Source organism: Poecilia latipinna, unplaced genomic scaffold (genome assembly GCF_001443285.1).
Source record: "Poecilia latipinna isolate Pla-1442-1.1 unplaced genomic scaffold, P_latipinna-1.0 Scaffold1515, whole genome shotgun sequence".
NCBI lineage: Eukaryota > Metazoa > Chordata > Actinopteri > Cyprinodontiformes > Poeciliidae > Poecilia > Poecilia latipinna.
In genome coordinates, this window is record NW_015114131.1 from 50,479 (window position 1) to 62,468 (window position 11,990).

Consider the following 11,990-nt stretch of genomic DNA (forward strand, 5'->3'; position numbering starts at 1 on the left):
AAACAACATATTTAGGCAGAGGGGTGTGGAGCCCGAGAGCAGCCTGGTTCTGTTTCCGTCCATTCAAACCGTCCGGTTTGAATGCAGCTGAAGCATCAGCAAATATCAGCAGGAGAGAGGTCATTTTAGAGGTCATTTCCTATTAAACTGAACCCACCGAACCCACGGACAGGTAAGGCCTCACACAGTAAAACACCAGCTTTCACCGTCCTGCTTTAGGACGGAGGAACGCGCCGTTTCGTGTCGGGACGCGTTTGTGACGTTGTTATGTCTGACTTCCTCAATGTGTTATTTAGCGGTAGAATACATTTCTCTCAGTATTTTTCGACAATTTAAGTGTTAAAATATGGTCACAGCGAAACTGTCACTCCAGATATGAGGAGAACCTTCATTAGCTGCAAGGAAACGCACTTCCTTTCACCAAGTTTAATGGTTGAATAGCAGCAGCTCAGGTTCAAACATAATCAGCTTAATGTTATCCTGCTTTTATCTTCCCTAAAATTTATTTTAAGAATTAATTTCATTGCAAAAAAAAAGAGGAAGATGTAACATTTCTAAGAAGAGATGCATTCAATTCAGCTCAATTTAAAAAAATACTTGAAGGGAAATTAAAGGAACTGAAGTATTTAATTCAACTCATTTCAAAACTGCCGTTATTTAAAGTGAAATTAAAGGAAAGGATCTCTGGTAGCAGACAGAAAAAGAGAAGGTGGACAGCATTCTCAAGCGAAGAACCCTTACCGTCTCCTGCAGAGAAGAGCAACGTGTTCTTTCCGTCTGAGCAGTCAGTTCACTTACATCTGAACAGAATAAAAAGGCCTTGAGCCGAGGTGAAGAGGATCCACAGAGCTGCTGTGTGTTTGAGGAAATCACCCCAAAGATCTCCAAAGACTGCAGCTCTAACTTGGAACTCTTCCAGCACCAGAACCCCGGAGCCGAGCTAAAGGCTCATCAGACCTGCAGGGACGCAGGCCTTCATCATCCATCATCAGGCCGGTACTGAGGTTCAAAGTCTCTTTCTAGTGTTCTCAGTTTCAGGAGTTAGGGAAAGGTGTGTTAGATTCAAGTTTGATTTCCTTTGATTGCTGCTGCTGGATTGAGCTGTTACTGAGCATTAAAAAAGCGTGTAGCATGTTTGAGAAGTTGTGAACATTCAGCTAATGTGTCGGTCTGATGTTCTTCGATGTCACTGCAGTGGTCAGCTACCTAAAAGCCATTTTCTTGTGTTTCTTGTGGATTTTTATGTTATAAATGCACACAGACCACTGAAGTGGACATGAGTGCGTCATACAACACACTGCTACTACTGGGCATCCAGTGCAAGTGCAAGAAAATTTTTGTTAAATCCAATATGGCAGACAGACGAAAAAGCAACACAGGAATATCCCGTTTTTACTGCAGAGGACTCTTGCAGGTAAAAATGAATGAATAAATAAAATAAAGTTTCCCCTAAGGACTAATACTACTGATGTATTTTCCAAATAACAACTTTGTATTTGGAGAAAATTAGAACTGATCACCTATATAAAAAAATATTCCTGCCTTTTGTTATGCTTTCAAGGAAAATCAAAAACACTTTGGAAAATAAATCTTGACATAAAGCATCATAATTCATGCATGAAAGGGTTAGAGAGGTTTTTACATGTTGCTTTTACCTGTAAAAACAGACCCTTGATGCTAAGGACGGTTTTTATTTGGTGTGTATGTCTATATTTGTACCATATATTTTTTTTATTTTTATCCTGCTTTAATTTGGGAAATTCCATTATAAATTAAAAAGTAGCACACTTTTTGTGTTTTGTTTTTAGTTTGTTTTTGCTTGACGTAATCCTTCTACCTCTAACTAATCGTGTGTCATTAAAAGTACAAAATGAATAGAAAAACAGCAAATTTACACCATAAGACAAAAACAAGACTGTGCAGCAATTTAAAAATGGCATTAAAGAAATGTACAGTTGAGAAAGATTATATATATATATATATATATATATATATATATGAATGTGTATTTGTGCATGAAAATAAAACAGACAACTAGAAATGGAAAAACTGAAGATGATATAAACCCTTATTTGCTTATGTGCTTTCTGTGCTTTAAAGCTAACAAAGAGCTCATTGTCTTCCTGTGAAGTAATGCTGTGTGTGTGTTTTTGTGTGTGTGACATCAGATTGGAGAACATGTGGTGGTGCCGACCGCTGGTCCTCTTGCCTCCCATCCTCTCCACGTTTACTGCTGCTGGACTTTGGGTTGTGTAAGTTCAACCTCTTTCTGACTTTTATTCAGAAAAAAAATAAATAAAAAATTAAAGAGTTAATGCCTAAACATTAAATAGAGATTGGACAAAAAAACAACAACTCAAGAATCAACACGACTCATCAATAGTTTATTAATGTGCTTTTGAGTTGGACAATCAAAACTGTAAGCAGGATGTGTAAAAAAAAATCTGTACCTTTAATGAATTCATAAAACAGAAATATACAACCGTGAACTACCATTAATAAATGCACTCTTCATTTCCTTAATATCAATTTTATATTTATTAAGAAATGGGGAAACATTTTAAGTCCAACAGTGTTCATATTCCTAGATTTAATTTTAAAGAAATATTTTACTTTTACTGACATGCTTTGTGTGATCGGGGTAAAAATCAACGTCTTGATGTTATTCTGATGGAGAATCTGTGGACAGATTAGGGTGATGGCAAGGAGTGTTTCCATCCTCACAGAGCTCATCACCAAACATAGATCATCATAAATACCAACATCCACACCAAAAGCCTGTTTAACAATTAGAAGGAGGGTTTGATTATCATAATACCAAGAAAGGAAAATATTATGTTGATGACTGAAAACGCTACAAATCATTTCCAACATACCATTCTTCATTGTGAATTTAATGGTGCCTTCACACCAAACGTGTTCGAAGCTTCAGGCGCGTCTGGTTTACATTCAAAGCCTATGTGGAGGCGTGTTGAGGGCCGGCGCCATTTGAGCCGTTTGGAGCGTTTTGACGCCTTGAACGCGTCCGACGCTCCACATAGACTTTGAACGTAAATGCTCCAAACGCGTTTGGTGTGAACGCAGCATTAGTTAAAATGCAGATCGGTTGTTTTTATTGACTTTGTTTTGTTTTGGTTTTTTTGCTGGTAAAAGCCGAGTAAAATGTAACGTTTTTTGAATGGTGGATTCTCCTCCTCTGCAGCGCATCCTGTTCTTAACACGCCTCTGTGCTTCTGTTCGTCCACCTTGTGCCCTCAAACAGGTACTTCATAGCTCGCCACAACGGGAAAGTGCTGCCTCTGACCTCAGCATACAGGTACCACTTACCCTCTCTGAGGGACAACCAACATTTACTCAGCGCAGCCCTGGAACAAGATCTTCTTTTGTTTTTGTTTTTTTTCTTTCTAGAAAGGGAAATGGATCTGCATATCCTCCCTACATAAGGTACTCACTGCACTTGTCCTACATTCTCCTTTTAACAGTGAAGCCGGAGCTGCTTGGTGTTATTTTATCATACTTTGTGTTTTATCAGCTTCACAGGGAATTTCCCCCCAGCCAGCTGCTACTTCAGTGAGATCTTGAACCTGACAGCGTTCGCAGGTAAAGAAACGCCGTTCACATTACAAAGTCCAGGCCGATGGCGTCAGGCGTCACCAGGCAAAGTCTGAAGGCAATTGGTTGCACTCAGAGAACAAAAGAGGCTGAATGCTTTTGCACACTGCATCCATCCATTTTTTTACACCCTTGTCCCTGGTGGGGTCAGGAGGGGTGCTGGTGCCTATTTCGGGCATTCACCCTGAACGGTTTCCAGTCTGTCGCAGGGCAACACAGAGACAGGACAAACAACCATGCGCGCGCACACACACACACACACACACACACACACACACACACACACACACACACACACACACACACACCTAGGGAGACCAATTAATCTGACAGTCATGTTTTTAGACTGTGGGAGGAAGCCACACTTTTCAGTTTTTTATTTGCAAAACAAAATGTGTAGCATCATGTATCATTTTCTTTCTGCTTCCTGATTGTACAAGACTTTGTGTCACTCTTTCACATTAAATCCCAATTAAATATATTAATGTTTTTGGTTGTTGTTTGGCAAAATATATAAAAGTTTGAATACTTTGAAAATCCTAGTTGTTCTATTTCGAGTGAATTTTCTGATCATGATTGGCTTTTACCAATCCTCTGTTTCAGCATTTGTCGTGGGCATCCTCAGGTACTTTCAGGTGAAGACCAAACTAGACAAGCGGTGGCTGAACATTTTCAGTCTGGTGTGTTTCTCCGTCGCCTGTTTTGGGATGACGATTGTGGGAAACTTCCAGGTAACCGCTGATCATTAAGAAATGAACTTCAAATCCGGACTGTGACAGACTGACTCGCGTCTGTTTTTGTAGCTCCTTGAGATGTGGGTGATTCATAACGGGGGCACGTTGCTGGCGTTTGGACTGGGCAACTTGTACTGCTGGCTTCAGTCTTACATCACCTGGAAAGTTAACCTGAACAACCAGGGGAAGGTCTTTGCTATCGGCCGTGTGGTGCTGTCTGCAGCCATCACCTTCTGCATTATACTGCAGCGTGGTATCCTTTCACTCTGACAACAGGAAGTACCAGGTAAAGGAAAACTTTCGACCCAGTCTCAGGTCTTCTCCAACCTCTAGCAGGTTTTCTTCTAGGATTGTCTTGTGTTCAGTTACATCCATCTTCCTGTCACCTATGTCTCTGCTGAGGAAAAGTGTGGTTCTGCTACCACCATCTTTCACTGTAGGAATGGTGTGTTCAGGGTTTAGTTTCTTTTCCTTTACACGTAGTGTTTTAGAAGCAAATTCCAAAAGGTTCATTATAGATCTAATCTGTCCAGAGTACCTTCTTCCATATTTGCCTTCTTGCCTATAGACACGTTGCACCGTGACATCACAAAGATCCTGCCCCCCAACTCACTGCTGGAGGGCAAAATCCTGCTAGCCGACGATGACAACCATTGGTTTTAGCTATCAAGTTGTCAACATAATGCGCTAAATCCTAAATGTATGTGTGACACATGACAGAAAAAGGGACGCAGTGCTTTGCTACTAATTGTCAACATTAAAACTAGAGAACAAGTTGTTCTCTAGTTGACGGTACTTTTAAAACAGAGTACCGACTCTGTTTTAAAAATTGGACTTTTAAAGCAGCAAAGGAAAGGAAGTATATCAGTTATGTTAGCTTGACTTTGACAACCTTACCATGAAGGTATGGTGCAAAGCTTTGTGTGTTTCGGTTCAGTTACAAAATAAAAAAAAAGGCGACCTACACACCAAATCTGGTGTAGTAGGTGTTTAAATTAGCTAATCAAACACCACTGTGCTAATCTACTGCTGTGGCAGATTAGCTAACGCTATGGTAGCTAATGGCAACAAATCTGCATGTAGTGCAGGCAACACAAAGAGTAAGAAAAAAAGAGGTGGTTTTGAGTTATTCTTCAACATTTTTTGAGTTATTTTCCCTTTGTTTGGTGGACTACTCTAAATAATAATACCTACATCTCCAGGTTTTATTATTTTAATGGAGTTGTTCTACCGTGACAGTGCAGCTATGGGGGGCAAGTAAAATAAGTCTTTTTGCCCTCCAGCATTGTGTTGCCAGATGTAAACCATAACATGCAACGTGTCTATAGTGAGAAAAAAATTACACTTCTTAGCTCCAATTTGTTGACCTGAGACAGAGAATGGTTTATTTGGAGGACATTAATTAGCCTGTTGATTATTAGCAAAAATGTTCTAGGATTCTTTTTTGTTTACCAGTGTTGGGCGTCGCTAACTAAAAAGTTAGTCAGGCTAACTCAGAAGCACTTAAACTAAACAGTAGTTTTCACAACAGCCAAGTAAATTTAGAAAAATTCATGTAGGAGAACCTAAGTGGGGTAAATGTTTTCCAAATTATTAAAAGGGCTAAAGCACTAAACCAAAAATTAGCTCCGCTATTAGCGCATTAGCAGAAGTGTTGTGCCCACCACTGTTTGCCTTTGGTCTTAATGTTATATTTATGAGATTTAATGTTCAGTTATTGCCTTCCCGTCTTCATCCTTGACTCTCCCGATGCAGTCCTGGTTGTTATCCCCCACATGCACACGGTTCGCTGCCAGTGGGCCGTGGTCATGCTCTTCCTCATATACATCAGCACTTTTGCCATCGACTTTCGTCACTGCCGCTTTGAGGTGGTGTGCAGAGACACGGTGGAGCGTAAAGATTGCCGTGAAGATCCTGATGGCTATCCCGATGGCAAAGAGCTGGAGCCAGAGCTATAGGAGTGCCACAAGGTCTTGTGTTTGAACACCTGCAGATGGTGAACATATCTCACTATTCAAGTTGGTTGCAATGTCATGTTACAATGTTATGCTTTGTTTTAATGTTTCACACACACACATGATATATTGAGATGTTTTAATAAGATACTTGATACAGCTTCATGTCTACATCGAAGAAAGTTTGGTTATTTTTTCTAACTGGTGCTGATCACCGCTAAGCTGTGTGTGACACCACGATCCTGCAATGATGGAAGGCAGACAGGCTGGCTTGTATAAATCAGATTGAATCAATGCAACAGCTGAATCACAGTGTGGGAAAATAAATTAAATAAGTCAGGAACTGAGCCTGGATTTTATTAAATGTATCACAGAATAGAGATACCAAACCATTTGGTGGTTTGGTATCATTGAAACGGGGAGACACGGGGTTAAAGAACAATGTGTGAGCTCTAAAATTTTTTATTGGATTATAATGTGTGAAACTGTGGACAAGTAGACAGAGGAAAAGTAGAACTCATTAGGCAATGAGGTTCTGGACTGAATCCTTTGAAAATGTTGACCTCCTTGTTATAGGAAGTCAACATGTGACTGGATTAGCTTTGGTAAAAATATCACACCACCAAACTGGAAGGGATGCCAAACAAAAGGATTATTTTCAATTTTTAAAGCTGGAAAGTGTTCTGTTAATAAGTTGAGATTTTCATGACAGAAACAATGTGTACCTTTATTTTCAATTAAAAGAATGTATGTTACTACTACAGTGTTGTACTTTATTTCTATTCTCTTTTGTTCTGCATTTGTCATATTGGTGAAAGGTTCATTCAATTCAGCAGGGAAATATTTCAGATGTTTATTTCAATCATTCTGGCTTACAGCTACGAAAAACTAAAAATCTGTTTTACTAATTCTGAGTGTTAAATACATAAGACGAATAAAAAAATAAGTAACCGACACCTTCCACGTTGAGGAGAAAACCACAAAAAGTTATTAAAGCTGGATGTTCCATTGATGTATCCAAGCATATTAGATAGGGTAGAAAGTTGAGTGGAAGGAAAAAGTGTCCGAGTGAAATAAGATGGAATCTTTTATTCTTTATTGTACATCTGTGTCTCTGTTTAAACCTGGTTCATACAAAATTTTATGTATCCCCTACTTATAACAATGACACTGAGTAGCTGTTAGCTAAAAGCTCATTCCGCTAACAGCTAATTAGTTGCTCTTAGCAACTTCGCCGAAACTGTCGACGAAGATGCCGACAGTTTCCTGCTAGTAAAAGTTTAGATATTCAATCATAGCATACCCAGAGTCTTGTCAAATAAACAAAATAAATGGTTTTCATAGTTTCATTTTAAAACTGTTCAAACTAAAGAGACGCAGGCGTCTTGTGTGAGAGAAAAGGTGTTTATTTCTGGATTAGTACCGACTCCGTTTACACATTTGATCGTCACTCCAGCATCGTTTCGCTCCTCCGTTACAGACGACACACACATGGCACACGTTAAGACAGACACTGTCCGCCTGAGGCGGGGTTGAGTTAAGACTTTCACTCCGCCGCGGCGGAGCGCTTCTACACTCTAAAACACGACTACAGGTCCCGACTGAAGCGCGTCTCGTAGTCGCACAGGCAGACGACGTTTTACAAAATGGGAACGGTTACATCACGCTCGTACACAAACAGCTGGAAAGTGGCAGTCAGACACACGGTTCAAACGTCAAGTAGTAACCTCACAGTTTCTGCGATTGTACAGCACCTATCCACAGTCTCACCGTCCCATTCGGGTTGCCATGACACCGACCTCCCGCTTCAGGTCGTTACATCACTCTGTACAAATGAAGGCGGCATTCCTGCCGTGATTTCAGGGATACAAAACGCCAAGCAAACAGTCTTCAGCTTTTCCACATTTTGTCAAACTTCTATGTATTGTATGGAATAGACCAACAAAAAAAAGGTGCAAATAATAGTAAAGTGGAATTATTTTGCAGCACCTTTTACATAAATTTGTGATTTTTTTAAAGCTTTATTTTCAATTTTTTACATGGTCTTGTAAAAAATGTTAATGTTGCACATAACCTTCCCTTTCCTCTGATTTTCTCAAGTTGTAATCTTTCCTTTCTCAGAAAAAACCGACTTCTGTAGAGAAACGAAAAAGGAATGACTGACGAGCAACAAGTTTAATATGACAGAATTGTAAGGGTTAACTCGTCTTAGCTTAAGGTGGAGAGTTGCAGCGGTCGGTCAGAAAAAGATGAAACTTAAAATGAAGCAATTGGTTCGATTTGCAGACAAGTTGCAACGATTGGTGAAAATTGCAAGAACGACGACTGAGTTTGCATTCATAGTATCTCCCTGTAGAGACGGAGAAATCCAGACGTTCTGTGAAAGTGTCACAGGTTCGTTAGAGAACAAACAGGATGTTTAAAGATGTTATAGATGTTTAAAGGTCTGTTGGGCCTTCACTTTAAAAAAAAAAAAAAAAAATTTAAAGAGCAACAATGCAAACCATTCTGAAAACATCTCCACGGAGGTGGCAGCATCATGTTCACCTGACTGAGCCCAAGAGCCACAGCAAAGATTTGGTCAATAAAAATGTTTTTAATCATGTACCTCATTTTCATCACAACTATGCATGACTTTTTGTTGGTCTATATATATATATATATATATAGATAGATAGATATATATATATATATATAAGCTGAAGTTTGTAGTTGTGGCAAATGACAAAATGTGGAAACGTCTGAGGAAGAGGAATACTTATTCAAGGCTACATAATTAGCCATACAGTGAACAAAAAAAAAAATTAATAAAAAGTCCCAGTTCCTGCCAACAGTCAAAATCAAGAACCCCAGAGGAAAAAAAAAAAAAAAAAAAGAAAGTCAGGGGTGGTAGAGGAGAAGCGGACTGCGTCAGCGTTAAGCTCGCCCCGTCAGCTGAAGTTGACTAAAGGAGGTAATGAGGTTGTAGTGGGCGCTCTCCTCGTCCGTCAGCTCCATGTTTCCGGGCCGAACCACCAGCAGGACGTTCAGCCCGGCTTCCTCCGCCGCTTTGGCCTCTGCAACCACAAAACCACGGGTGAGGACGTTTTGACACGAGCTTTCGCCGCGAGGCCAGTTCGCTCTCCAGCCTGAATACGACGACAGCTGACCGAACGTTTACGACACAGTCAAGAGTTTTTCAACGTGAACTTGGACGGATCCCACTGTAGATCTAAACATAACAACACCTGAAGCCTCTTAATCTGACTCCTAGTCTGGTATCGGTACGAGAGCAGCGTAGTCACATAGTGAAGAGAAATTATTAGAAATATTTGGTTTTCACCTTGACAAAAATTACTACAATCCAAAGAGACACTTTTGTCATGTCAGTCCAGATAAATAAAACAACTTACCTCACTATGAAAAAATAAAAAATTTTGGTAAATACCTTCTACAGGAAATCTGCTGTAATTTTTATATAGCAACTATTTTATTTATCTTTTTAGGTTTTAATGTAAATAAAACCTTTTTTAAAAAATGACGGCTACATTTTCTTTTATTAAATGTTGACATTTGCTAAAAGTTTCCAGAATATTAAGAAAAATTGTTGTAAATAAATTGATTGGTACTTTTAGTGTCATTTTGTTAATGAAATTAAATAGAATCACTCCATGAAAAACTGGAAATTAGCTCAAATCTGAATTTGCAGTTCTATAAATTTTTTTTTTTTTTTTTAAACTTCAATTGTTTCTTAATCGTTTTTAGTCAACGTTTCTCAGAGCCGTTGTGACTCTGGAGCAGCAGAGCAGACACAGGAAGCCAGCGTAACCGGCTCCTCCGGTCCAACGCGGTGAAGCGCGACTCACCTCTGCTGACGTCGGTGAGGAAGGTGATTTCTTCCGGCTGACAGCCGATCCGCTCGGCGATCCTCTCGTAGCTCTTTGAGTCCACTTTGGCTCCTATCGTGGTGTCGAAGTGGCCGTCAAAGAGCTGAAATCACACACACACACAGGATCGGAACGGTTGGGACAACATGTCGGTCCGAACTTCGTGGAAGCAAAACCCCCGTTAAATCTAGATGAGCGGCTCACGTCTAAAACGTCTCCTTCCACTGAGTATCCGAACAGGAGCTTCTGTGCCTCCACGCTGCCAGAGGAGTAGATGTAAACCTTCAGGCCGCGCTCCCGCCACGTTTTGACGGACGGCACCACGTCGGGGTAGATCCTGTTCCAAATGGACACACACACACACACACACACACACACACATGACATCGTCAAGAGATGTAGTTATTTAAAAAAAAAAAATAAAGAAATAAAAAAGTTCATTTTTAAATCTTGGGAAGAGAGCGAACACATCGGCGTACTTACTCGCCTTTGATTCTCCCGGATGTGTAGGCTGCCCTCCACATGTGGCCCTGCAGCTGCTTGAGCGCCGTGGACTTCCTGTCCGCCGCCATCTGCCACATCACGTTCTCCACCACCTCCCTGATGGCCTTCTCCTCGTCCGTGTGGACGGTCTGGTCCACGGTGTGGACGGGACATGCCCGGTTCTGCCTCATGTCCTCTTCGATCTGAAAAGACACGCCGGGCTTTTAGAGGGTCAAGTTAGATCGAAGCACAGGAGAGCCATCAGCACTTCCTGCTCTGTTCAGCCGCTGAGTGTTTTCCAGATCTCCAGTGGTTCTCAGTGTAATAACAACACACCTGCTTTTTGAGCAGGTGGACATCTTGTTTGCACTCATCTTCCTCCCAGTGTGTGGACAGATGATCCTCAAGGTGCTCTCTGATATAAGGAAACAGTATGTCCTGAAAAAAATAATAAAATCACCAATACAGAAAGTTAATTGTTTGCATTTCTTTTAGAAAAATTAAGACCTATAATGGATCTAATATTATGGTACAAAGACAATTGGCAATTTCCATGGCAACTGACGTGACTGGGTAAAATAACAAAAAAAGGAAAACAATCTAAAAGGGGCTTGGTTGATGACGTCGACTTTCACCACAAGAGGAAAGCGTTATTTACGTCACTTGTCGTAGAACGTGAAGCTAGCATCAGGGATCTGTATGATTTCTGAGCAAACAATAAAAGCAGGAAAGCTAAACACGAAATATAAAGACATTTGTTGGTTATTTTGACCGAAAAACAATGTTTTACTATGATATAGCCGATACCAGAAAGCTGTAAGCACAACAACTCAATCTTCTTTGAACAAGACTGTAGATTTAAACAAACAAAACTCAACTCGCCTTAACAAACGTGATTGGAGTAGTGGTTCCCTCGATGTCCAGTAAAAGTGCAGTGGTGCAGGCAGGAATTGAAACCGAGGCCATTTTTGACCCGAGCGTTAACCGCTGGTAGTGGGTTAGCTGATGTTAGCTAAACTAGCAGCAGCAGTACTATGTTACAGCCCAGCAGCGCCCCTCTCTTCCCGCTTCTCCGGGCCGGACAGGTGGGACACGGTAGAGTTTAGCAACAAAACACCGCCAGTGGTTTACCTCTAACTGATTGAATACGCCATTGCCCCGCAGTTAGCTACCGCACAAAGCTGTGACCAGCTCACATGTTCTGCTCTTGTCACTTCAGCATCCAATCCAGCAGGTGGCGATATTATGCCCTTTGACGTCAAAGTAGACGCCATATTGTGAGTGGTATTTTGTAAACTATCTATCTGTCTGTCTGTCTGTCTAGTGAAATATAATATAGA

General features: G+C 40.6%; 2 protein-coding genes across 4 annotated transcripts; one reads left to right on the forward strand and one right to left on the reverse strand.

Annotated features, from left to right (window-relative positions):
* Window positions 1–8,795, forward strand: tmem150c (transmembrane protein 150C). Of its 3 annotated transcripts, XM_015058102.1 has the most exons (9): window positions 1–172; window positions 2,169–2,252; window positions 3,263–3,316; window positions 3,409–3,444; window positions 3,533–3,600; window positions 4,216–4,343; window positions 4,416–4,599; window positions 6,102–6,342; window positions 6,481–8,795. In XM_015058102.1, exons 2-8 carry the CDS (start codon window positions 2,179–2,181, stop codon window positions 6,302–6,304), a joined length of 747 nt encoding a protein of 248 aa, XP_014913588.1. In that variant the 5' UTR covers window positions 1–172; window positions 2,169–2,178; the 3' UTR covers window positions 6,305–6,342; window positions 6,481–8,795. The 3 variants fall into 3 exon arrangements, with proteins under 3 accessions (XP_014913588.1, XP_014913586.1, XP_014913587.1); XM_015058100.1 differs by having other exon boundaries at window positions 2–172; window positions 6,102–8,795; XM_015058101.1 differs by lacking the exon at window positions 1–172 and adding an exon at window positions 231–1,414 and having other exon boundaries at window positions 6,102–8,795.
* Window positions 8,318–11,922, reverse strand: enoph1 (enolase-phosphatase 1). Its single transcript, XM_015058099.1, has 6 exons — window positions 11,533–11,922; window positions 10,987–11,088; window positions 10,651–10,853; window positions 10,372–10,504; window positions 10,147–10,270; window positions 8,318–9,357 (listed from the first exon to the last, which is right to left on the reverse strand). Exons 1-6 carry the CDS (start codon window positions 11,614–11,616, stop codon window positions 9,218–9,220), a joined length of 786 nt encoding a protein of 261 aa, XP_014913585.1. The 5' UTR covers window positions 11,617–11,922; the 3' UTR covers window positions 8,318–9,217.
* Window positions 11,923–11,990: the final 68 nt, after the last annotated feature.

What these genes read in the sequence shown, in the direction of transcription:
- tmem150c (XM_015058102.1), top strand. Translation starts at nt 2,179, where the DNA reads ATGTGGTGGTGCCGACCGCTGGTCCTCTTGCCTCCCATCCTCTCCACG. An exon ending in GCTGCTGGACTTTGGGTTGT is followed by an intron (nt 2,253 to 3,262) that starts GTAAGTTCAACC and finishes GCCCTCAAACAG; the next exon opens with GTACTTCATAGCTCGCCACA. An exon ending in GCATATCCTCCCTACATAAG is followed by an intron (nt 3,445 to 3,532) that starts GTACTCACTGCA and finishes GTGTTTTATCAG; the next exon opens with CTTCACAGGGAATTTCCCCC.
- enoph1 (XM_015058099.1), bottom strand. Translation starts at nt 11,616, where the DNA reads ATGGCCTCGGTTTCAATTCCTGCCTGCACCACTGCACTTTTACTGGAC. An exon ending in TCCGGGAGAATCAAAGGCGA is followed by an intron (nt 10,505 to 10,650) that starts GTAAGTACGCCG and finishes CATTTGGAACAG; the next exon opens with GATCTACCCCGACGTGGTGC. An exon ending in CCTCACCGACGTCAGCAGAG is followed by an intron (nt 9,358 to 10,146) that starts GTGAGTCGCGCT and finishes TTGTGGTTGCAG; the next exon opens with AGGCCAAAGCGGCGGAGGAA.